The following is a 26,378-nucleotide window of genomic DNA, read 5'->3' as shown; positions in this document are numbered from 1 at the left end:
TCCCTCCTGCAACAAAGCAGCAATGCAAGCTAGCTGTAACGATACATCAAGCTGCAATCTACTCTCTCTCTCTCTCTCTCTCTCTCTCTCTCTCTATATATATATATATATATTGCGCCGCATGCATGCATGTCGTCTTCTCCGATCCCGTCCCACGCCACCATGTTCCCATCCTATCGCAGCATCCATGGCCCCAGTGGCAACGCGCATCATATCATGCATGCATCGTGGCAACGAGCATCATATGTGCATGCGCGTCAGTATTTTATTTCTCCTCCGCTTTCTGCACACACACAGCAGGAGCACGTACGCAACAGCGATTAAACAAAGCAGAGCTAGCCCGTCATCCGTGTCGGTAGCTATTCCGCTAATAAAGCCCCCGGCCAGGAGGCGCGCGATGGAGCTGCAGCCTGCGCGCAGAAAGTTATTGCATGCAAACCAAACCAGCGGTAGTACAGGAAGTCAAAACGCAAACAGCGAAGTTTGAATTGTTATATATTGTTTCGTGTTATCCAGGTCGTCGTCTTCGTTGTATTGTACAGGTCGACGACGGTTGCATTGATTTGTCTAGCTAGATCGAAGCCTCCCGACCATGCATGACCTCACGCCCTTGATCTATACTCTTGGCCTTGGATCAACTAGTATTAAACTGTATTAATTTATATGTGATCGTGCTGCTAATTCAATGGCTTGAATACTGGCAGCCAGCAAATTGCAATACAGGATACAAGAGAGCAAACGATAGCTAGGCAGCGAATTAAAGATAGGGGAGTATAGTTTGAAAATGGTGAGGACAGACACGTCTATATTTGGGCGAGCTCCAGTACTGGAGGCTGTTAAATATTGAGCAGTTCCTGCGAAGGTATCAAAGCTACGTACTGGTGTTGTCGGTTTCCTCAACTAAACCCACTTGGTTATGTGTTGAAACCTACCATCTCCGATGTCAAATATAAGTCCATTAGGATATATATATTGTCTTCAATATGCCACCTTAATTAACATTATTTATACAATTATATTATTTCAAATAGAAAGAATTATATATTATGTATGTATTTTTCAGGATTAATCTAGTAACACCAATGTCATGTTATCAATCTATGTGATTTTTTGCTATTGAGAGCCCCAAATAAAAAAGTTTAATTTAAGATAAATATAAATAAAATTCTAATTAGGATCGGAGGAGTATGATTAAGTTATCTAGGGGAGTATATAATTGGGGCCTGGCCAACTCGATCGGCTACACTCGTAAGCGCTTTGATGTGACGCGCCTGTGGCGACAAATTATTCCTACCACACATGCATGCATGCATGCCAGACCTAATTCCCCTCACTGTACTTTGGTGCTTTTCACTTATGCGCTTGATGCTTTTGCTAAACTATTCGTCGATTCATTAGGCCAAGCAGTACAATACAACTCAGCAAGAGGAATCATTACGTGTACCGGTGTAAGCATCGATTATACACCCTTTTTTTTACAGGCAAAGAAAGGAGACGACCAGACGGTGGGTGTCAACACTATAATTTAGCGTATGAATTCGCTTAATTATTTTCAGGTCAACTACTTGGATGGATAAACGAATGCATGGCTTAAGAGCTAGTAGCTGTTTGGTGTAATGCTAGTTTCTCGCACCTTCATGGCCCACCAAATTTCCAATTCGAAAGCGACGCGGGTTCAGATATATTCAAGTATTCAACTATACTTGCAACACACAAGTTGAATCAGATGGAAACAGAAACTGGAGTTTAAAACAAGTTGCTTTAGATATAAATAATTTTTTCTTGTTGCCTGCCCCCCCCCCCCCCCCTCTCTTTATATCACTCAGGCGAGATTTAGAAATTCCCAGTTAGATATATGTGTTTCACACAACAAACCATGGCCGTCGGAAGGAGATCTGAAGGTTGAGCAATTTATTCAACCTCCCGATGGACAGACGAGACCCCTACGAAGCGGACCTCGTGCTCCCCAGTCCTGCCCCACCCCACCCCTCCACCCTGCTACCATGCTAACCTCTTCGGTTTGGACCTCCCTCGCCCCAACACCGGCCCATCCGGTAGTCCTTCGTCACCCACGGCCGATGGCACCCCTACGCCCACCTCCTCCTCCAGGCCGGCCTCCCTCCCCTGCCAGTGGCCGTCGTTCTTCCTGAGTGATCAAGCTCGTTCTCAAGTTCATAATAATTAGAAAATGTGAAAGAATATGTTATCGTGATGTTGCATGTGAAACAGCTAGGCAAGTTAGTATTCAATCTTCCACTGTGTTGGTGAAAGAAATTGTCTTCCATGAATAAGGTGCAACGATAATCTATCTCACTAGAGTGACTCAAGCTTGGAGACGTAGTTGAAAGAAAGAGGATGCCTACGATAGTTCTCAAAAATTTCCGCCCATGGCACTATGTGCCCATAATCAATATTTATATTGCCTTCCTAAGCATATGGTTATAGACATGCCCCTACCAACGGTAGAGATATGAGCTACAACCGGGTTACATGGCCAGTTTATTAATACACCGCCCAAGCCAGAGACCAAAATACTGACACGCTGATGACATCACACAACTGTGGTAGTCACTGTGGCGGCTAGCGGCCACTGTGCTTGGTTGGTCGCCAAATACGGCGCCAATCTTGTTTAGCGAGTCAGGGCGGCCACCACTTATACCGACGCGTCAGGACAGCTTCCACTTGACTAGCATTAAATATCAGTCACATCATGGCAGATACCACGTGGTTGGTGGCCTAGCCCTGTTGGTCTTAATGGAAAGGGGGGGGGGGCTAGCTCACCCTTCCCCAAGCCTTTGGAGGTCCATGACCTCTGGTGGTTAGCGGCCTCGAGGTCTCTAAAAGGCTCCGAAAGCTTGGGTCACTAGGACCGCTTCGGAGCCCAGGGGTTCCGGAGGGGTTCTGACCTTGATGGTCTTCGGTCTTAAGCGGGCAGAGTTAAGGGGTGACGGAGGTCCTTGATGGCGACCCCCAACAGCAGCCCCTCATGAGGATGGCCAGTGGAGTGGTTGTCCCCAGAGTAGGGCCTCTAGCGATGCTTGGCTCTGTTGCTATGGGACCCATGGCCCTATATTTATTTTGAGTTGTTTAAAGCGCAAACCCAATGATCGAGATGAACGCCTAATGTCACCTGTGAGAGAGTGCATTAAATGCAACCTGCGGTTAGTGATGCTGTCACGTCCTGCCATCGGTATTGGTACACGTGGTGTCCCACATTGGAGGGTCGTGGGGGCGGTTACGCTCCCCCATTATCGTGAGTGACATGATGGGGCAAGTGCATGCACCCCGTGGAGGCAATAACCCCTCCCTTAGCTTTATAAGATGGGGTCCCGACCAAGCAATGACCTGATCCGGCGCTCCTGTTTTCCAGCTGTCTTCGTTTTAGTGAGAACGTGCGTGCCTGTTGGACACTGTGCTCCCATCTTCCATCACCAACAAGTGCCCTCGCCGTTTCCAAGGATCCTTCATGGCTTGCTCTGGTGCTCGTGGCGAAGCCGATTCCCTAGCGAGGGGCCACACGACATCTGGGGACCCCACTGTTGTGTTGCCAACTTTGGCTGCCACCTCCCGCCGCATGGAAGTGGCATCCATCGTCGTTGGCCAGAGTGCACTAGCGATGAGCGGGGCCACTAACGTGCGCAAGTTGATGAAGACCATGGTGGCATCGGTTCCTCTTTTGCTACCCGAGCCATTATCGGACGCAGAGATCCACCATGCCAGGAAGATGTACCCCTGACAGAATAGTGCATTGGGGGCATCCACCATCATCGAGGCTGAGCTCGACCAAATGGCTGAGGAGGGGAAGATCTCCCCATTATTCATCGCTCGGGCCCCACAGGGGGAAATGGTTCTGGCACCGTGGGTTCATGAGACCATGGTCTTCGAGACCTTCTTTGACGCGGGCCTTGGTTTCCCAATCGTGTCGCTTCTTGAAGGGGTGCTTTGTCATTTTTACGTGGAGCTACCCCAACTCTCGACTAATGCTATCACCTGCTTGGTCATCTTTGAATGGGCTATGTCGGAGGGTTAGCTCCTGTTGCAGGGATCCTGAGGGACCCCTTTTTAGAGATTCGGCCGGGGGGATGATTCTGAATATGTTTGCTGGAGAAATAAATGGATGTAGATGCGATGACAGGTGGGGTGGAATGATCTAGTGCAGAAAAGAGTAAATGCGTTGGAGGATTTTTAGACAGGTTCGGGCCGCACTGCGCGTAACACCCTACTCCTGTGTGGATGCTATAAATGTCCTGAGAATGTCTCTCATGAATGTGCTAGTTACAAGAATGTTTGTCTATCCTAGAGCCTTGGCCTCCTTGTTCTTCGGTTTCTATGCTCGTACGAAGGTGTTCTTCAATCTCTGTTGGACTCTGTGTGCGCCTGTCCGAGAGTTCGAGCGTTGCCCTTGAATTAACTCTCTCTTCGTCCGTGTTGCCGATTGCTTTAAATACCCACCGGCAGTTGCGTACCCTGAATGGGAGGGCATGAGTTCCAAGGCACCATAAATGGAAAGGGCGTCATCATGGCCTCTGCGTGAAGTGACGGGAGTTGAAAACGCACCCCGCGCCCGGTCTTCAGTCGTCATGATGGCGCTGGCAACGGGCGCCGTGGAGAGGGCCCACCGGGCAGCCGCAGAGCGGCCCGACGTGCCCATCCCGTCTTGTTCACCTGCCATAGCAGCGCGGCAGACGGAACGCCTTAGGCCTCGCGATGCTATCCCGAGGCGCACCGGATAGCGCGGGATGGGACCCGTGCATTAAATATCCCCACGCCCTTCTGCCAGAATATGGCAGGAACTGACACAGAGCGTGGCGGGAGCAGTTGGAGGTGATAGGCCACGCGCGCTCTTAAATGCGGCATCGAGCCTTTCACTGGCTGACACCTCATCGCTGGACTCCTGTGGGGGCCACTGACAGAGGGGCTTCCTGGGTCCTCGGGGAACCGAGTGCTCAGGAGCCACTGTTCATGGCCCGAGCACTCTCTCCCGGTCTTGACTGTACGGATCCTCGGGGAACAGAGTGCTCGGGGGCCACTGCTTGCAGCCCAGAGCACTCTTTCCCGGAACTTCCTTTCTTGGGTCCTCGGGGCACTCGGGCGCCCGGGGGGCCACTGCTCGTAGCCCCGGGCACACCCCTCCCGGTACACGGGTCTCCTGGTCGTCGGGGGACTTGGGTGCTCGGGGGTCACTGTTCACCTCGCCGAGCGCTTTCTTCCCGGTCACTTAGTCTTTGTAGATCATCGGGGAACCCGGGTATTCGGGGACCACTGACTGTGGCCCCGAGCGCCCTCTCCCGGGACTTAGTCTTTTTTACCTTTGCGGGGATGACCCCGCGGGAGGGTGCCACGTGGCGGATTGCTGACCTGGTCTCGGGATTCGGGGACCCCTAGTTCCTGATTCATCGACAGGCTATGTAGGAGAAGATCTGTGAGGGACAAGTGGAGCTTTTCACCACCATCCATGAGGCCAGCTACCAGCCAAAGACCTAAACAGAGGACAGAGACAAGGTGTGATGTCTCAAATTCCATAATCACATGATTAAGCTTAATTATGCGATATTAGCATCATAATTAAATTTGAGGTAAAATATTTTGGCACACTAGAGTACTTCGTTTTGAGTCAATTGGATAAGAGAAAGAAATTTAGGACAAAAAAGAATGGAATTCGTAGTTAGAATGGAATTCGTAGTTAAAATAGACCCCTTTTCTCTAACACATAGGCCCCACAAGTGGCCCCACCATCCCAACCACCTAAAGGGGCAGTACCACCTGCTCTCTATCTCTCTCTCCCCCCCCTCACTCCACTCCCGTGCTCCACACCGGCCACAAGAGCTCTCCCTCTCACTCCCTTCTCAAGCTCTCTCACTCTTCCTCGAATTCCCACTTCTACAAGCGAAGCCGAGGTACGTGTATGGTACTCACGCAATCACTAGCTCCTAAGATATGCATCCCTCTAATTTGTTTGCTCCTTCCTGAAGGATTCGAGCCAGATTTGACGTCTTTTGGTGTTTAGGGTTGAAACGTGAGGAACACCGGGATTCTTCATCTCCCGAGCAATTCCCCTCAGTTTTCTCCTTGAACCGACGGTCCTCAAGCCCGAAAAAGCGTCTTGGATGAGTCTTCTAGGCTCCCATGGAATGGATGCATAAATTGGTTGGTCGAAATCTAAGAATTTGAAGTTAGGGTTGAAGTTCATGAGTTCATGATGTTTTGGTAGCAATAGCCAAGTTTTAGTCGATTTCGGCTTATACATGTGGTCCTATGCGGTAGAGGAGGTCAAGATAATGCTCTAGGTCCAAATCCCCACCCCAAAAGTTGCTAGCAAGCTCACCAAGTTCCCACAGTCGCATACAACAGTCTGATCGTGTTTCTTGGCGGTCTGACCGTCATTCGAGAGGTTCGACTACCCCTCGGGCTGGTCTGACAGCCAGAACCCAAACCTCTCTGCATGTTGGCAATTTGACCATGATTTTTGGCAGTCTGACCGCGACTCTCGGCGGTCTGACCGCGGTCAACTCAGACAGAAACGTTTCAACGCAGTTCACTGTTCGCTGAAACTTGTAAAATTCATAATAAATTCTCTGTAGCTCCAAAAATCGTGAAACTAATTTTTTTGGTTTGATAATAACCTCCTCTACCTGATAAAAATGTCCCCAGCTATTAAATAGTTAATTAAATTTTTGAGATTAATTAATTAGTTTGAGGTTTTGTTAATTCACCATTAATTCTTTACAAGTCCAAAGTTAACGAAACCAATTTTTATAGTCTCCTTATAACTTTTTATAACTATAAAAAATATTTTTATATTTTATATGACATATTTTATGGAAATTCATCATATACATATTGTAGCATGTACTATTGCATTTCATTCATGCTCATCATTGCATGCACTTTTCTTTAGTGAACAAGGAGCCGAATCGTGATATGAACTTGGTTGAAGACGACTCTAATCTTTCGGATTTCTACCAGTGTTGTTTGAGTAATTATAGGTAGCCACCTAAGCAGCAAGACAAGCAACTAAGCATATTACACATTTGTTCAATTGAATGCAGTTTAAAATTGATAAATTATGCTTATGTATATTACATGTTTAGAGAGTCGGTATCGGGTATAAATAGGTAGATCCTATATTAATTGCATTAGCTCTACCTTAAGATATTGGTTACCCGCATCCATGTAGTCTTGAGAGCATGTTGTCATCTAAGTACAAATTTGACTTAAGTGCTTAGCAATGTATAGGTCACCAGTAGAAGTCGAGCGGTGGAATGTTCAATTGTTCACAAGCTATAAGTTTAATTATTGTTCACAATAATTTTACCTTGACGGGTTGTTGATGATGGTTAAATGAGTGGTGAGTATGAGACAAAATATTAGCTCAAGTGTTTCAGATGAATCCTGAGCTTATGGTCTTCGGCCTTAAGCGGGCGAAGTCAAGGAGCAACGGAGTCTTCAATGACAACCCCAACACACTGTAAATTAGACTGCAAGAAATAATGACCAAATACTCATCGCTGGGAGCCACGCGCACAATTGATCATCAGAGGACACGTTTATAAAGGCCAAATGGATGTTTTCATGCCACGAACAGCTCAAGCTAGCATATGGCCGGGGTAGTGGGGGGGGGGGGCTTTTATTCCTGTATTTGCAGAGATGCAGTCGTGCAGCTAATTCACTGGTTGGTTCTTAATTTAATCTGCCTCCATCTAGCCTGTCTCAAACGGTTCGTTTTCTTTTCTTCGGGCGAATGATTGATTGATTGCTTTTTCAAGATTACAATCCATGCACGACATGAACAACTCGAATATGTAACTAATCCTGAGGTAATATACAAAGTAGGTCGGTTACATATTTTCAAACTAATAGAATCTGAACTATTAAACTCAACTGATTCAGGCAAACCCTCTAATCAATATTCGAGTTCAGATGGATATACTACTACTTAGATGTTGCTAAGTTACATAATCTGTATCCCAAGTTGAGCACAGCCTTATTTTCCAAATCCGGGACAGTGCTCCGAGATCTTGCTAATTTACGACCCAAATCTTAGAGGAAACAATTCTTTACAGACTGTCTGGCGCACCATTCTTAAAACATCTAGCTAATAAAACCCTCTCCAAGGTGCATGCTTTCTGCTTTCTAGAGTACTACTGCCGATTAATCAGTGTAAACATCAAGAAAGCCTGACATGATGCCTCCAGTTTAGCCAGCCCAGAAAAAGTCATTTGGCAGAGAACAAATCTTTGAAAAGGTCAAACTCATAGCTTTCTTTCATCTTTTTCTTCGACACCCGATTCCTTCCGTACATGCATGCTCAGGCTGAGAATTTGCAGATGCAAAAGGTTACTCGCAATATTTTTAAAATGACATCACGGATTCGATCGCTTCGGGAGAGAGATGAACGATCCATTTTGGGACTAATTCGAGGACATGATGTATATATTCGTACAAAACTACCGGCTTTAATCGCGCAAATAAATCTGAACTCGGCAAGATGCTGCATTGCGTGCGCTGATTAACTCGGACGGACAGGCCAGCAAGCGATTAATATACTACTTGCAAGTACCAATTAAATATAGCTTGATTGATTACAGTGAAGCAATAAACATCCGATGGCCGGCCGACTATTTGAAAACTAAGGGACTAAAGACGGCCGGATTAAAGTAGCGCGCATGCAAGTGGGCCGGAGCGATTAGATTAGGATTAGACCAGGGATTAAGATAACCCCGAGCGGCGCGCTGTCTCATCGCCGGCTGGGCATGCATGTGCTCGCCGCAGCGCTTGGCGCGTTGCGATCCATCCATCGACCGACTACACACCTCGCTCAGCTCCGTCCATGGCGGCCCTAGACAGTGATGATGGCAATCTTTTCCTTTAGGGCGTCTGACTTTGGCGATTAATTATTAATGACCCACCCTTAAGCCGCCTTTCGTCCGCTAGCTGCTTTATCGATCGATCGGATGGGACTCGATCGAAATGATGCGCCGCGCCCACGCCAGTTGCCGCCGGCCGGTCTTAATCTGCGGTGACCTAATCGGGGCTAGATACATGCAACTTACAACTAAAGCAGCCACATTAATTTGCAACTTGCTAGAGCTATAGCTAGCCCATTTTCAACTTTCAGGACTGTTTCATAAAACTATGTCGCCATGCCTCAGATGTCAATGTTAGTATAGCAGGAGCACCATATGTACATTAATAATTGCTCGTTCAAGACTAGAATTATTTGCCGAGTATTATAGCTTAATAATGGATTTGCTCATACTTTTATATGTACTAGCTAAGTGTATATATGTTGCAACAAAAATATAATTATTGGACGTGGTAACATCAAGTATAAACTTAATGTATCGAGATATAGATATATCCTGAGAGCATCACCGAATGAATATGTTGAAAGTGATGTTATAGTTTGATTTTAAATAGGATTAGAAAAAAGTAGAAGAGATTATCTATTAATTTTTCTTTTAATTTTTTTTTATTTTTATTAGTAAAACTAGTCACATATACGTAGCTGGTTATGAGATGGGGAAGCTAGATGACGAGGGTGTGTAACAAAAGTAAATAAATTATTTAAATTTTAGAAATTTTTATGAGATAAGAGGAGAATATAGAAAGAGGTGATGCAAAAATCAATTAGTATTTTACTTCCCCCTTTTCAAATACTTAATAATTTTGACTAAATATGCATACCTCGCCAATCGTTGGTTAAATTGGTTAAATATAGCTTGACTGAAATACCTCTCAACAATACATTAGTGCACACATACCGAGGTAACAAGTGGACACCATGATAGGGGTATTTTAAGAAAGTATGAGAAAATATATGTTGGGAAGCGTAAATTAAAAGTGTCGATTATTCAAAAACGGAGAGAGTATGTAGTAGAGATGTATATATACACTTAACTGTCTAGCCAATCGACTGATGATGATAAAAGGATAATGAACATGCAATGATGCGCTGCGCTGTCAAGGCCAAGCCAGGAGTGACGCGTGTCGACCTGCCGCGAAAACAGTCGGTTGCACCAGCGATGCGGCATGCAGGACGGGGCCGGGGCAGCGACGTGCGAAGAGGAGCGGCCACGCCCACACGTGGGAGGCATCGGCCCCCGCAAACCGCACGCAGCTCTGGTGCTGGTGCTGGTGCTGGTGCTGGTTCTTTTGCCCGGGAGCAAGAAGTGTCGCGTCGAACCTTTGATGATGCCGCGGTGAGCGGCCAGCGCGGAGGCGAGGCGGGCCGCGCGGCCACGTGACGGTGCCGGGGATTGCGCGCCCCCGGTCACCCGCGCCCCGTCGCGTCAACTGATGATGGCTGTTGACATGTTGTCCCTTGCCGGCCGCAGCGCGGAGAGCCCTCCGATACTTTCCTGTTCGGGCGCTGAACGTTCGCCTGTCGCATTAGGACGCCGACAGCTGTGCTGTGGACAAAACTGGAGTAGCCACGACGAGGAGGGATGCCATCGCCGTCACCGACGCATCACACAGGAACGAGGAGGATTGCTCTGCCAGTGTGGGCGTGAACAGCAAGTTGAAGAGACGAGCTTGTTGAAGTCCTTGTTATGGATGGATTTGAAGCTGGAATGCAGGATTGGTAGCAGCTGCAGATGAAATAATTGTAGCCTTTGATCTAAAAAATAATTCTAGCCTTTGATCTAAAAAATAATTCTAGCCTTCCTTTTGGTCATGTTGTTTATTTCTAACACAGTGGGTGGGGAGGTGCTTCACCCTCACACGGTCTGGTAACGTTGCTCAGGTTCGTTGGACCATGTTTGGAGTAAAGATACTCGACTGAAGCTCAAGATTTGGCCAATCGGATTGTGGGGTAACCCATCACTGTTCGATGATTGCAGTTGGTTATAGGCGGGTTTGAAATGGCTAGTTTCTAACGGGTCGACGAAAGCTTAGATAGCTTTGGATGACTGAGAGCTGTTTTAGGTGCTTTTATTGTTCGCCTTCTATTTACGTGAGGACGTCAAAATTTAGGGAGTCTTCGAGATCTTTTTAATCCATAGTGCAAACCAATATGCGTTGGTATTTCTATCCCTTCGTGGGAAGTAGAAATATCACCAAACAAGCAATTCTTTGTTTTGGAGTTAGAGTAATTTTGAAGTGTAGATCTGGATTTGAGATTCATTGTTGGTTTGTACACACCCTAGTTTTAGTATTTTCTCCTTTGTTTCTATTTTCTTTTTTCATGTGTAATAGCTACGTGCATTGTGCTAACTGTAGATACTGGAACAATATTTCATATCGAAATAAAGTTTTCTTTTCTAAATAAAGGAAAGAGTAGTAACCTTGATCACAGGTGTTGAATAAAGTGTTAAGGGTGTGTTTGATTAGAGGGGTATCTCTATATGAGATATGACCATCTAATTTTTTTAGTATTTGGTTGGAGGGTAAGCTGGATCGGATGACTATCTTCAGATACTAGATGAGCACATCTATCATAAAACTGTTAGACGGAGTCATCCATATTCTTGATGAGATTTATCTCTGCTATTGTGGTATATTCTTGTTAGTTAGAGTAAATACATTTTTTGTTAGCATGCTTTAAATGATATTATCTCATAAATCATTTATCTGATTTATGATCGATTACACCATTGTATTCATTGCAATTAAGGGTGTATTTTGTTGGAGGGATATACCTGTATGAGAGATTGTTATCAAATTTTTTGAGGTGTTTGGTTGGAGCGCAAGCTGGAAGGAATGTTCATCTAGAGGGAATATTTTTCTCAGATATTGAATGAGCTTCACCAAAAACTGTTAGATGGAGCTATCCATGTTATGGAGGAGTTTTATCCCTACTGTTGTGGCGTATTCTGGTTTATTAGAGTAAATGTGCTTTTTTGTTAACACACTTTAAATGATATTATCTCATAAACCGTTTATCTATTTTTGCGATTCGATTATAACATTGTATTTATTGTAATTAAATCAATAAAATAATATATCGCATGATTATATTTTGATTAAAAAAAAACTAAATATATGACAAGCAGGTCTCACAAAATTTTAGCTAATTCAATTAAGTTCTATCTGTGTAACTAAACAAAAAATTGGGTCGTTATATCTATGCTACCAAACAAAAAATTGAATCATTCCGTCCAACAAAACATAGATGACAATATTTTATCTAACCAAACGCACCCTAAATTAATAAAAAAAGATCTCATATTTTTATATTTTAATAAAAAACTAAAAATGTGACAAGCGGGTCTCACATATTTTGGCTAACTACATCCCAGTTCTATTTCTCTAACCAAATAAAAAATTAGATCATCCTATCCATATTACTAAACCAGAAATTAGATAATCTCATTTAACAAAATATGGATAGTCACATCTCATGTAACCTTATCCTTCAACTGAACGTACTAACTGGTGGACGTTGATCTACATATTTCAATGCAGAGATAAAACTATACATTACCTTTGCACACCACACTCACATGTTAGGAATAGAGTGGGACAATGTAGGAGTGAAACTTAGTTTTTTTTTTAGGGATATACATTATCTACGTACACCACACTCACATGGTGGAAATAGAGTAGGAGACTCGATGCCTCCAGTGCGTATGAACAACGCTCAAACCACACGTTAGGACTTAGGAATAGATTCGCATAGAAACAAATAGTATCACTAAATACACCACATGTGTATGTACCCTCACACCTAAGGAGCACCTGCGTTCGAGCTCAGGCAGCCTCGGTCGCTCGACTGGTGGCTTTGCCAAACGAGCTACATCTCGTTCTCTGGGCGAAGCTTTGCTGGGCGTGCTTTGGTGCGAGAGGAACAAAGCCCAGGGAATCCACGTGGGCCCTTACGTGACCTGCAGAACGAGCAATTGAGCAGTTGCTTACGGAACGACACGGGAATTGCGGCCTTTTCTGATCGGGCATCACTCGTTGTTCTGCCTTTCGGTGTCTTTTGAAAGTTACGTGCACTCTTGGTCTTTATCTTTCTTTTTTAAAGGAAAAAGAGAAGAAACTGTTTGAGAAGAAACATTGATAGGGATGAAAACCGGACGTATATTTTCTGCAGCTTGCTCGCTCAAAAGCTTGTGAAATAAATATGAGATACAATAATAGCTATTTAACATTATTCGGTACTATTTATATCTAACTTCGTATTCGAGAAAAAAGATAGGATATAGGATAACTGGTATCCGTCTAAAGTATCCGAATATTAGGTGTTAAAAAAACTATTATAATTTCACTTAAAAATATAATAATATATAAGTATATTATCACACATTTGTAGACAGATAATACTGAATACTCTTATTTTCACATCTCAGCGATTACTCCGTACTCACTTTGATTCTCCCTATATACTATTTAATGTGCTATACGAGGATACAAATGAAGTAAAAAATTTATATCTATCCGACTAACAGAAACCTTATGGCACTATCTATTCTAACTCCACTTTCGAGAAAAAATATAGGATAAGGTATAAGATGATAAATAATTATTCGATACTATCCGTTTTCAACTCTAACTTTTAAAAAATAGTATAATAAAATACAGAATAAATTATACCCATCTATATTCGATACCCGACACGATTACACCCTAAATATGGACATTCAGAAGTGAAGAGTACGCATATTCGTTGACAAACGACAGGAAGTGGGCAGCAGTTGAGCTAGATAACAATTTCTCTTGAATTCCGTGAGCTGAAAGAACTAGAGCACACTCTCCTTTTGAAACCCGTGTGCTTAATGAACCAGAGCATATTAGGCTTGTCGCAGAAAGGAAGTGCCTGGCAACAGGAAGCACTTCTGGTTTGAGCCCTGCCTGCTAATCTTGCACACATCGCCATGTGAAAACAACAGGCAACATCGCACTTCGGAGAACTGGCGGACTCAAAGGGAAAATGCAAACGCTGAGCAGCAAAATGAGCATCAATACTCAACAGCCATAAACAAATTGCTGTACTGTGCAAAACGAAGAGAAAACATCATCACAAAAGTTAGCCTGACACCCTGCTATCCAAACGAAAAGGGGAATGGAACTAGATGTATGAATGGTTACAGAACACAAATATATGGAGGGCCATACAAACAAAAGTTACAGACAGAAACTGCATAATCTGTTAGGTGCTTTCTTCAACATTATGTTACAAGAACAGCTGATCGAACAGGTTTGCGCTTGCTTCCTGCGCAACCCCGAGGGAACTTACTCGCTCTCTAATCAGCACTATGTACAATCAGTCTCCCTCTTCTCATTGGCTTGTCGACAATCACTTGGGCGATTGCTGTCTAAAATCTAAATGTCATTGGAAGGATCCAATGGGCTGCTCTGCTCAAGAAGCTGCCCTTGAAACATCTTTACTTGATCGGTTGTACTTCATGTGGAGAGAGCTCGCCAGCGAGCACGCTGCCAGCTACAATGGTAGCCAAAAGCTTAGCATTTGCCCTAGGCGAGTCATGATTCGGACCCTTCACATCAAGCAAGTTCAGACAAGCCGCCTGTGAGGCAAGACAAGTGCCACCCCCAATAGTGCCTACTTGAGAAATAAAAAAATTAAACCAAATTAACATGGACAGATTACTAACACAAATAAATTTTATTAGTACGGATCCAATGAGGCCACTGGAAGGATCCAATGAGCTGTTCAGACAAGCGGCCTGTGAGGCAAGACAAGTGCCACCCCCAATAGTGCCTATCTGAGAACCAAAAAGTTAAACCAAATTAACATTGGTGATTGATTTACGCATAAGAAAGCACAACAGAACAGCAGTTGATTCGACGGGAAACTTAGGCTAGAGATTCTATCATTCTGAAGAGAAACTATAGATGACAGACTACCCTACGCAGAGCAGATACTTAATTATATTAGCAAAATAAGATGAAAAGACAAAGAGTCACCTCGATGGACGGCATGGTCACGGAGATGTGAAGGTTATCTCCCTCATTTACTGCCTCCAACATTGTGATGCATTGCGAGCTTTAAACATTTTGTGCAGGGTCCTGCCCTGTAGCAATGAATAAGGCAGTTATGATGTTGCTTGCATGAGAATTGAAACCCCCAAGTGCTCCTGCTACGGCTGATCCAGCAAGATTTTTGACGATGTTTTTCTATAGTGATCTTAAGAATACTCTACACAACTCGTCCTTTGATTGTGGCTTCACAAACAACAGATTGCCCACGACCTTCTATCCAGTTTACAGCAGTAGGCTTCTTGTCTGAACAGTAGTTCCCTGGTATGAAAGATCAATTCACCAATTTGCATGCATGACAGGAAAAGAAAATTGTGACAATAGCTAAACGTGAATACAACAAGGTGTAACTTGTCAGCAGATCAGTTTTTATTATACACTTGAGTATATAGTGGACAGAAAAATTAAAAATCATCTAACAATCAGTTACAGAAACACACTCTCCTCAGGTTAGCATTTAGAGAAAGAACCAAAATTAGCTGCTCTATGCCATAACAAAAGGGGAGAGTTGAAACCAGATAAGCTGACGAGGTCCATATCGGGGAAGTCATTCCGCAGGTAGCCCGACATTCTCAACACCTTTGGATACCATATTCATTCCCATAGCATCTCCAGTACTACAAGTAAACCTCATGTAAAGGTTCCTACCAGCTAGTGCACACCGAATACCTTGAAGACTACCAAATCTGCTGGACCTGTGGCCATCAAACAATTTGGATGCCACTTCTAAGTTCTTACTGCCAAAGAAGATGATGCGCTATGTAAATTGTATTAATTTCTTTAAGAAAGCAAAGCACTGAAACATATAAATACTGGGACAATGCAAAGAAGAATGCAGGAAAAAACTATAATGATTAATTATTTCGAAGTTTTTTTTTCACAAAAGACCCTCCTAGGAAAATATCCCTCATACAAGTATGCATATGTTTATGCAGAACTAAATAGTCTGATATGGAATATTCACATGATAACATATTGGAAAAGCAATGCAAACAATCACCTAACGGGTAGAGTAACAGCAGCTAGGTTTCACAGTACAACTAGTCTTCTAAACAGAAGTACCAAATCAGCAAATATCATATAGGAAGAACAACAGTACTATCTAAACAGGTTGCCTGTCATCTGCTACTTCCCCGCCTAATAGTATAACATGGAACCTCGAATGCACAGCTTGAACGAGAAAAACGGCTGCCAGACACTCATATTTTAATCCTAGAAACCTGCAAACTCACAATGTAAAATGTCAGTATACTCTCTGGAAGAGTGCAAAGTATGCAATCCATGAGGCCACAACGTGAAATGTTGATGTGTAGATAGTCCTAGCTGTTTAGGACAACCATTGAACAAACTGCAATTCAAATACGACAAAGTTCAGACAAGATAAATAAATGCACTAGGCTTTGACTCAGAGGAACTATACACCCAGTTGTCAAACTATGATAAAATTGAAGGGAAAATGGTCTTCATGGTGAAGTGGCGGAAAGCAGATGTTTCAAAGTAGTGAAATGATGTATTTGGTATGAAACAATGCATACAAGAGCATTAAGAAAGTATGCAATACATTCTTAATTAAAGATGCAACAATTCAAATACTAAAACACAACCTTCCTAAGAAGCTAATACTTAAATGTATTAGCAACACCAGAGTACCATAGATGCATATATCCCCGTAAGAAGACGCTAAGTCGATAACATGCCCATGTGGCCATTATTTTGAAAGAGAAAACTGACAGAACAGCCTCCACATTTTCTAAATATTTCAAAGAACAGAAACTAATAACTTAGACCATGCCCTAAATAATGAAACAGCGTAAACCAAAAATAACCTAACTCAAGAGTACAAAAAGACAGCGATAAAAAACCTTATAACAAACAAACGACAGCAATCGAAAGCTTCTAACTAAACGAACCAACATTTTTTTGGAGTTTCCGACAACGCAATACAACAAATGTCTAAAGTTTATTTATAACCGCAGAAACCGACAGTAATCTAAATCTTCAAAGAACTAGGATAGGAAGTAACCGATTTTTTTTTCCAACGAGCAAATGAGATTAATGCACGCTCTACAGACCTAACTAACAGTGCATATGTGTACCCTGAATCTCTGAAGAAGTGCACATCTACTGATAATCTATTACTTGCTAAAGGGTGAAAGTGCACAATATCATGATCAGTTCACATGCTCCGAAACTCGAACTGTGCAACCGACAAATCATTGTCATTCCCTGTGGTTTGGATGAGCGCAACACGGCAATTCAAGGTCAAAACTTCAGAAAGGTATAAACTGGCATCATTCGCAAGTAGCTAATAACCAATCGGACAAATAAAAAACATAGTATTGTTGTGGAAATTGGAATAAGCTAATACGCTGTGGACTCTACCCTATGATCAACAAAATACGAAACGAACTTGCTTTGGTGCACAATCACTTCATCTTACTAAAATACCGTGCCGTTCTAGCCATCAACATCACAACAATACTCAAAGAGCACACATCGAACTTAACATGCACAAAAGGAGTACATTTTTTACTATCACTCACACAGTATCTGTCCATAGGCATGCAAATGCATATCCCACTTTAAGCAAGCATGAAAATCCACATGTAAACTAATGGAGAGGGAGGCCTACCTATTGAAGACAGCAGCCAGAGTCTCAAAATTGGCAGGCGCCTCAACAAACGCCTTGAGCTCCGCTGCCCTCTTGGCGGATGGCAACTTGACGGCGGGCGCGCGAGACATGGCGTCCCGGAGTAGCACGCTCACGGCGCCCCCGGACGCTGAGATGGCTCTGCACCCCCGATTGACTCTGGCCACGAGACATCCCTCGGTGGTAGCCATGGGGACGTAGTACTGCCGCCCATCCAGGAGCAGCGGGCCGGCGACGCCCACCGGCAGTTGCACGTACCCGACAGCCATCTCGCAGCATTGCCCCAGGATTGCCTGGTAGTCCATCGCCTCGAACGGGAGTCCCTCGACGCCGCGCCCCGTCATCCGCCGCAGCCTGGGCGCTCGTCTCTATGAGATCAAACACTTTCACAGAACGTGGTCGACAATGTTCTATCTTAACGCCCATTTTCTCACTATTGTCATGTTCGTTTCACGCTTTCTAACTTGTAAACATCGCCGTATTGTCACATGCTAATACTTCCCAGTTCTCCAGTACAGGTAAGATAATTTTCGTCATATGACTCATCACTCGTTAGCTTTTCCAATGGAACATTTTTTATAACAAACTGTTAAAAATGGTCTGCACTTGCTTTTGGAAAGAATATACAAATTTCTGTGCTATCTACTTAGCTTAGCTTGTGCACATGTTGTCGCCACTAATGATGAAATAATCTCATCCGTGTTCATGGAACATGATGTTACTGTTTGAAAGCCAATAGAAGTGCATTCAGTTGTTCATTTTGTTCCTTTTGCAATTGTACGTCATATGGGAACCGAATACATCTATCAACAGGTTGAAGTGTGCATTTTTTAATGTTCTTGTTCAGCATAAGTGAGTTCCATTCGAACGAGCACGGAGCTTGATTGGCAAAGCCGCAGGGAGCAGCCGAGCCCACCCGGTTCGATCACTGGGTGTCACACGCCCCCTTCTAACCTCCAAAGAAGACTCCGGGTAAGGGGGTGCGGTTCTAAAAAAATAAGTGAGTTTCACAAACTATCGGTCTATTATGACAAATATTTTCTTTGTAGGGTACATTAAACCCGTATGTCGGTCAGCAATATGTTCCAATTTACAAGTCTCAGCAGCAAATACAGCAAAGTAGCAAACCCACCATTTGACCAGTTGAGCCCATCCATTTCCGGTGGGGGCAATGGTAATTTGTCAGTTCATGGTTATAACATGCCTGGAAATCAATGTGTGCAGTTCACTGGATCAAACTTCAGCTATGCATCACCAACAGCTAGGCCTTCCATTCAGACTCCCTTTTTAGTAGGTAACGTTGTCTTCTCCATCTCACATGCTTCAGTATTTAGTCGGATTTTGTGTCTTATATAGAAAACACGATATGCTTGGTGCCTTTCGAAAAGCTGGAAATCGCTTAAGGTTTGTGGTATCTGTTAGCTGTGCAGTCTGTGTGCATCCGTGTTATGTGCGGTATTACTTACCGCAGGAGGGAAGGAAAGGGGAGCTCCAACGAGGAAGGAAATAGTGGCGGCTGATTAGGGAAATAAGTCAGTTTCGGTGTTTAGATTTGGAAGTTAAGATCAGTAGGAAAGTCAGAATTGGATCGGTTGGAAAGTTGGAGTCGGTTTAGGAATTGAGTCAGAGTTAGTAGAAAAGAATAAATGAGTTCTAATCGGTTTGGAGTTAAGAGATAGAGTCAGAATAAATTAAGTTAGATGGAATTGTTAGGGCTAGGCTTCAAACAATAAATTAATCTATTTCCTTATCCCTATTCTCTACTCTCTCATCTTCTGCTTGTGCCGAACTCTCCACCTATAGCCGACACTTGCAGACATCTTCCTCTCCACTACGGGTAGAAAACCGGCCAAAGATAGGCCGGAGACCTCCCATACTTATCCGATCTTGTCACTTACCCACGGACGTTACAATCCGTGATAGTTTTTAAGTTTCCATGCAATGTCACATGCTCATGTGAGCCATCATAATTTCTGGTTAGCTTGATTACAGTTTTGTTCTTACGTAGGTGGTAGCTGGACTTGTCTGTTTCTGATATTTTTGTTTTATGGTTCACAAATTTATTGTTTGACTGCTTACATGACAAGACTAATAACATTGTTAAGTCTTTTCTGTGGAGTGTGGAGGTTATTGGCAGTTCTTTTGCAATTTTTAAACTAAATTCATAAGGTCCAGTTCAGCACCTGTGTGGATAAGTAGCGTGGACCTCCTTAATGAAAAAAAATCCATAAGGTCCAGAAAAGTTGCAATATAGAAAAATGCTTCGCATGGGAACATATTTTTTGTTTCTTTGCATCCCTATTTCCCTATGCTGATAAAATTTGTTCTCTAGCATATGACACTGGCCTCTTAAAAGTTAAAACCTCCTCTTTAACTTAAGACTAGCTGTACGTGTAGGCAGTGCTTGTTAATTTAATTGAAATGTTCACATGACTCTGTAACTACATATATGATATATCCACTAAGCAAGATATCGTTTTATTCTTTTACACCGAACTCATCATGCTAGCATGAACGTCGCCGTATATTTGTCTTCATGTTTTCTGGTTTTCTATTTCCCCCCATTTATGAATAATTCTGCATCAATTGGCTTTTGCAGCAGCACCCATTCCTGCACATCCACACCTAGTCATTCCAACTCACTCACCTCAGTTTACACAAGCTAGTGGTTCAGACCAAAGAGCAAGCTGAACTGTGCACCCAAACATTTGTACCTCGAAGTTTGCTTTGTGTGCATTGTTGTCATATTCTCTGCTTTTGACTGAGGCAGCAACTGACACTAGTGTTTTGGTTCCTGGCAGGTACCCTTAGATTGTAGCAGGACTAAAAAGAACAGTGTTGCTGTATCCGCAGCATTCGTTCTTGCCTGGCAAGAAATCATCCTTGCATTCATAAGGTGGCAACCTTATTTTATCTGGTTTCCTGTCCTTCAACTGCAAGTTTTGAAACAGAATCATGGAGTTCCCTATTGGTTGTGATTTATCAGAGGCGCCATACTTGGATGTTATTTTGCATGTGTTTCTTTATATGCTCCTTGCTATACTGTACTCTGAAATGCTGCACCAAGTCTTGCTTAGGATCTGCTTGTTCTGTTTTCAATGAAAAGTGGGATGGGATTCCCCTCGAAGGATAGAAGGGAGAGAAGTCTTACCACCAAGAAAATCACGATGGCGATGTTTATCCAAAATCAATCTGAAACAAAACCAGCAAGAAATTCCATTATTTTTGTTTACTTTAGTTACTGATAACTATATCGATGACTTTTGTCAGTATTCCAAATATAGCAGGCGGAGCTAACTGCATCTTAACAAATTAGTTTGTTTATGTGAATCTGTTGCCATTCCTGTTGTTATTTTTGTCATTCTGTTTCCAAACATTAGTTCTTTCCTGCAATGTGACTATTACTGATGCACTATGTTTATGACTGAAAAATTATGCAGGTTGTGTTATCATGGTCAACAGATGTACCTGGAAATTATGAAATAGCCCCGATGGATGGGGCAAGTGACCAAGAGCAGGGGTTGCTCTGGCAGTTTCGCTTGGTTTAAATCCTATGTCCCAATGTGTCCGTGGTCGTTATCATCGATGGAGCATGAAGCGATAGATGCAGCCTTGTTGATCCTGTATTTGACAGCTCATGGAGATATACTGGATGCTGGAATGGAGTCCAGCATTTTTGCAGATGGATTAATCCGAGGGGGGTTAGCCATCATGGCATTCAGATTGTTCATCTGAAACATCGTCAAGTTAGTGTGTGGTTTTATTCTATCCCGAAGTGATCGCTCACAGGGCCACAGGCCCAAGAAGTGTAGCCAGTATAAGTCTGCAGCCATCATCGTCTTGCCTGCTTGTGGTGCACTTTTCACCAGCCTTGGGAGCTAGTTGTGGAGGACCTAGTCGTTGTGGTGCCTCCCTGAGGGCTCCCTCTGCTTGTTTACCCGAACGCGAATTTTCTCAAGGGCCTCTTAGCTCAGCGGGCTATCCGGGCCATTGCACATGGCTTTGAGATTCGGTGTAGTATTTAATGAAGGCTGGTTTGCTTTTTAGAAAATGAATTTTGAACATCCGCTGTAAATTTGTAAATTTGTAAACGTATCATCAACATGTGGAGTACACAGAATATTTGTTGCAGCAAGGAAAAAAAATGCAACTAAAATTGTGCACATAACTTGCATGACTGCATCACAAACACATTAGCATCATCTGAAATCCGGCACTGCACAAGTTAGCATTAGCATTTTCTGAATAAACGGGAAATATATTGGTAACTTAATACAAGAAAAGAAGTCCGAGATATGTTCATTCTCACCTTCAGATATGATAATGCACTGATCATACAGAAGGGAAATCCGGCAAACAAATCGCAAAATGCAAATTGAGTTCATGGGCACTTAAACTTTGCATTTCACTTATTTGGGATGAGCAAATGCAAATGATTGTATACATAGCTATTCAATTGAAGATGTACATGATACTACAAATTCTACTAGATGAACAAAGGAAGATACTTATTCGCTGTTCATAACCAAAATCTGAACTAGAACTAACATGTGTGCTGAAACTTAAGTTGAACCTACCTCGGAACCAAGCATTAGCATAGCTCGCATGTATCTTATTAGGATATCAAGTTAAGTTTGACCTGCACTATTTACATGATAAATGGAATTGTGTGTGCGAAACAAACTAAAACTGCACAATTAACATAGCTTTGATTCTAAAAAAAATGCTAAAAAATGAATGTGAGAATTGGTTGCAGCAGCTATTACAAGTTCATGTGTTCTGTTATCTGGTTTCTTACATATCTACATCTGTGTTAATGATGTACACCGTATCAGGCACTGTGACGCCGGATTCGCTAGATCTAGCTTACCACTGCTAGTACGCGCTCATCCATGACAACCGGGGTACTAAGCTTCGCCACCACATACTGCTCGGCGGGGGATGAGAGAGGTGAGAGAGAGAAAAAGGATGGGGATGGCATAGAGAGGGGAGACAGAGCCTTCTTCAATTGAAGTCATCGGCAGATGGAGCAGGTAGCAACCGGTACCTGTGGTCCTGCGCAGGCTGAGCAAGATGACCCTGCCAGCCTAGGGGAATAGAAAAGAGGAAAAGGTTGCCCCATTTTTGCACCCAAAACACCGGCACAGATCTCAAGACGTACTGACAGGCATGATTTCGATGGTAGCAAATAATCCTCTTCTACGTGACACGGGTTTATTTTTCTATAGTATAAATAGAATCTTAAAAAATATTTCTTGACAGTCTTATAAAAATTACTTTTTCCCTTTTCCCTGTGCTCAGCTGTCGGTGGGACACGATTTATCCTTGTTTGCCCAGCTGGCTGTAGTCGGAAATGGTCCTTCGTCTGTATGGCAACTGTTATAGCAGCTGCTTTGTGTCTTTACCTAATTGGTGATCAGATCAAGAGGGAATCATCTCTGTTCTGTGGTTCATATTGGTATCTTCCTTTTTTTTTTTTTTGCTTTGTATGTCCCAGAAGCTCTTGTTTAGGTCTGCAGCGCTCTGTGCCTGGTTGTTCCGAGTAAAGTGCCTTATACTACTGAAATAAACCGTCTGTTGAGAATCCTGTCATGTGGGGTCCCACCAAGATCGCTCGAGAAGTTCGTGTTATCAAATCGTGAAATGTTGGTCGAATAGAGCTGCGTATTCATCTCTTATGAAATGCTCTTTTTTCTTACCTAGAAGTAACTCTTCCAATGCAGCAGTATTCGTTGAGAGCATTTGCAGAGGGAAGGATAACAAGATGTCTAGCTTTAGATCCTTTATGCTGCTCACATCTGAACCAACAGGGTCAGGATATTCTGAAACGGTAAACTTTGACACTAGGCTCCAATGCTTGATGCTCCTAATACCACTGAATTTTTCTATTAATAAACAAACACATAAGTCTACACCCAAAGTGTTCTACCAGGCCACCATATCAATCATCCTAGCTGAACTGTTGTAAGGGTACACATTTGGTGCTACTGAATTCTGATGATGGCTCTTCACTTGAAACATTATAGCTCGAATGCTATTGACGATTTTATTTCCTTCAACCCAGCTTGTAAGAGCTTATGTTGGAACAACATGCCATCATAGAACTCTTAAAGGGAGATGGGGATATCCTGCTTTGCCCTTGTATTTCTCAAACAGCTCTTGCAGTGCAACGATGAATTGTTTGTGGACTTCATTTATCTGTTGACACCAGGACAAAATGCATGTAAGAACGCCAGAGTTTCTTCAAGTTCTCCACATCTAAATGCTAGATAAATTTGCTCCCATGGTTGATCACTCAAAAAGGTTATTTTACCTCATCAGCGGTAGGTTGAGGGTTTTTCACAACCTCAATTGGCCTTCCAACAACCACATGAATTGGTGTCGCAAAAGGGATGGGAGTCCTGCATTAGAATGTGCAAGTAGACTATGTAAAACTCTTGAATACCAGTAAGACGATTGAATGAAAAAGGTCTTCACATTCACAAAGATCAAATATGCAGGAGTAAACATAAAAAGGTAACATGTAATGTAGAGTTACCCAAATTTTCCCCAGAAGATGATTGGGGAAAATTTTATTGCTCTAGCAATCTTGACAATTAACTTTCCACCCGGCCTCCACCACTTATACACGTAGCTCTAGTCCAATAGAAGGAAATAGAATCAGGAACAAAATTCAATTTCCTGATTGGATTTAATAAGGAACAAAATAATAATAATAAAATGACTTATAGGATGCAAGAGTAACTAAACAATTTTAGTGCATCCAGCACATTTTAGGATCAGGGTTAGTTAGCCTCTCTATGCTTATTACTTGTTGCAGCACCTACATTTCTAAATGTAATGATACTCTACATATCACAAACCAAAAGCAATGCAGTTACCTGTCCGAAGGCGAAAACGGGCACTAAAGGACTACCCGTCTCGATAGCTATCTTAACAAAACCTTTTCTTGATTTAAGAAAAGCAACCTGCCAATTGCAAGAATTGTTAATCATTCAATTTGACAACATTCACATACAATATATCTAATTTGGTAGTAAGCAGGTTAGCACAAGAATACAAGATAGAATGCAATATCTCATTATAAATTTATAATACAAGAAGAATTCACAGCAAACCTCTGAATCATGACCCATGTGAAGTATTTCTTGTACACCGCCTGGCACTATGATACAACTATAACCAGCTCCAAGGTAGGAGTAGAAATTCTTTCGTGACGCAGGAACCAATCCCAACCACGTCCATATTTGCCTCAAGAACGGGGTATAGAATACCTAACACCGACCGAACCACCATGTAAGTGCAGAGCTACTGGTAGATTAATGACAAATTGAGTTCAGAAAGACAATAGATTAATGACAGATTGAGCTCAGAAAGACAATGACAATGTACTTCTTGGAAGCTAAGCTGGGGACCTCACCGCAGTGCTTGCAAGGACCTTCATCTTTGGTAGTGGAATGAATCCAACAAGGTCCCCGAGAATCCCGACAGCGATGGGCAAAACAGAATGAGGTTCATAACCGAACACTGAAAACACATAACAACGAAATCACCAATCCAGTGGCTCTGTATAAGACCCCCACCTTTTCTGCTCTTCTTTTGCAATTGGCTTTAGGAATCGACTGAAAAGACTAGATACGATGATTCAGACAACTAGAAATGGAAGGGAAATGGTGATGAGCTCACCGTAAGCTCTGCTAGGATCAAAGGCGCCGTAGTCCTCCACATGCAAAGTGACGGGAAAATACCCAATCACGTACTTGCTTATGAACCTGCAGATGCGCGTGCCCTCCAAAATAAGATTCAGCAATCCATTCCGCGGGCAGAAAATATGTAAAAGAAATTAAACAAACTGAAGAAGTAGGAGGAGAACCCGGCGATCCTGCGGCCCAATCTGTCATTATCGTTGACAGGCACGAACATGAAGAAGAGCTGCGTGGCCAGGACCCTGCGGCATCAAGAAGCACAATGATGACGAGCTAGCGCTGCCGCTAATTGACACAGACACGCAGGAACAGCGAGGGGAGGCGCGCGAAGTAAGTGGAGGAGAGGGAGCGCATCATACAGGACGGCGACGCGGCGGGGGAAGAGGAAGAGGGAGGCGAGGACGAGGAAGGCGTTGAGGTGGATGGACCCTAGCCACATCGCAAGCGCCGCCGTGGTGCGCAGCGGCGAGTACGCCGTGCCCCGGAACACCGTGGTCCCGTCCTCCGCCTTCTCCCCCGCGGCCGCGGCCGCGGCCGCGGCGCTGTTGCTCAGGTCATTAGTCCCCGTCCCCATCGATCGGCCGAGCCGCCCGCCGGCGGGAGCCCCGAGACGAGACGAATGGGGAGAAGCAGATAGCGGGGGAGTAGAGCTGTAGAGGATTCTAGTTTGGTCCTCCTCTCTCGCGCGTCTGATTACTGATTCCGACGTGTTCCCCTAGAACTTTCTTGCTGCGGCCTGCGGGCGGTGGCGGGCGGGATCCCGCGGTTCCTGCCAGCGCGGCGCTCTAGTCGCGCTGGTGACCCGCCAGGCCCGTTGGATCGTGTGACGCGCACGCTGAGCGAGCGGGCGGATCTAGCCGGTGCCCGTGCGCAGGGAGCGCACCTTGTTAAATCGCATCATTAAGTTTATGACTAGATGTTTAGATTCTCCCATTATATCAAGAAGATGATACATTGAGCCATACAGAAAAATAGATCAAATGTCTCTCTCGATATAATAGATAAAGGGGTATTTTATGTGGTGGATCTTGTACCGTCAAGTGTCATTCGGCAGAAGGTATTGTCAAAATCACGGTCAC

General features: G+C 43.6%; 1 protein-coding gene and 1 pseudogene across 1 annotated transcript; both read right to left on the bottom strand.

Annotated features, from left to right (window-relative positions):
- Window positions 1-14,330: 14,330 nt before the first annotated feature.
- On the bottom strand, window positions 14,331-17,937 carry LOC133920822 (3-hydroxy-3-methylglutaryl-coenzyme A reductase 1-like; annotated as a pseudogene).
- Window positions 17,938-23,450: 5,513 nt separating this feature from the next.
- On the bottom strand, window positions 23,451-26,096 carry LOC133921383 (diacylglycerol O-acyltransferase 2D-like). The gene is made up of 9 exons (XM_062366223.1): window positions 25,659-26,096; window positions 25,467-25,541; window positions 25,280-25,365; window positions 25,014-25,120; window positions 24,712-24,867; window positions 24,475-24,561; window positions 24,132-24,229; window positions 23,907-23,994; window positions 23,451-23,791 (listed from the first exon to the last, which is right to left on the bottom strand). Exons 1-9 carry the CDS (start codon window positions 25,871-25,873, stop codon window positions 23,690-23,692), a joined length of 1,014 nt encoding a protein of 337 aa, XP_062222207.1. The 5' UTR covers window positions 25,874-26,096; the 3' UTR covers window positions 23,451-23,689.
- Between the last annotated feature and the right edge of the window lie 282 nt (window positions 26,097-26,378).

The sequence above is a fragment of the Phragmites australis genome, chromosome 6 (assembly GCF_958298935.1).
Source record: "Phragmites australis chromosome 6, lpPhrAust1.1, whole genome shotgun sequence".
Lineage (NCBI taxonomy): Eukaryota > Viridiplantae > Streptophyta > Magnoliopsida > Poales > Poaceae > Phragmites > Phragmites australis.
Note: the sequence above shows the minus strand (reverse complement) of the source record. Positions and strands in the feature narration are given on the sequence as shown.

Bases quoted from the DNA above. Each gene is read 5' to 3' on its own strand.
- LOC133921383 (XM_062366223.1), bottom strand. From the start codon at position 25,873: ATGGGGACGGGGACTAATGACCTGAGCAACAGCGCCGCGGCCGCGGCC. The intron at 25,542-25,658 runs GTATGATGCGCT...TTGATGCCGCAG, and splicing joins CCCCGCCGCGTCGCCGTCCT to GGTCCTGGCCACGCAGCTCT. The intron at 23,792-23,906 runs GTAAAATAACCT...TGGTGTCAACAG, and splicing joins CTCAACCTACCGCTGATGAG to ATAAATGAAGTCCACAAACA.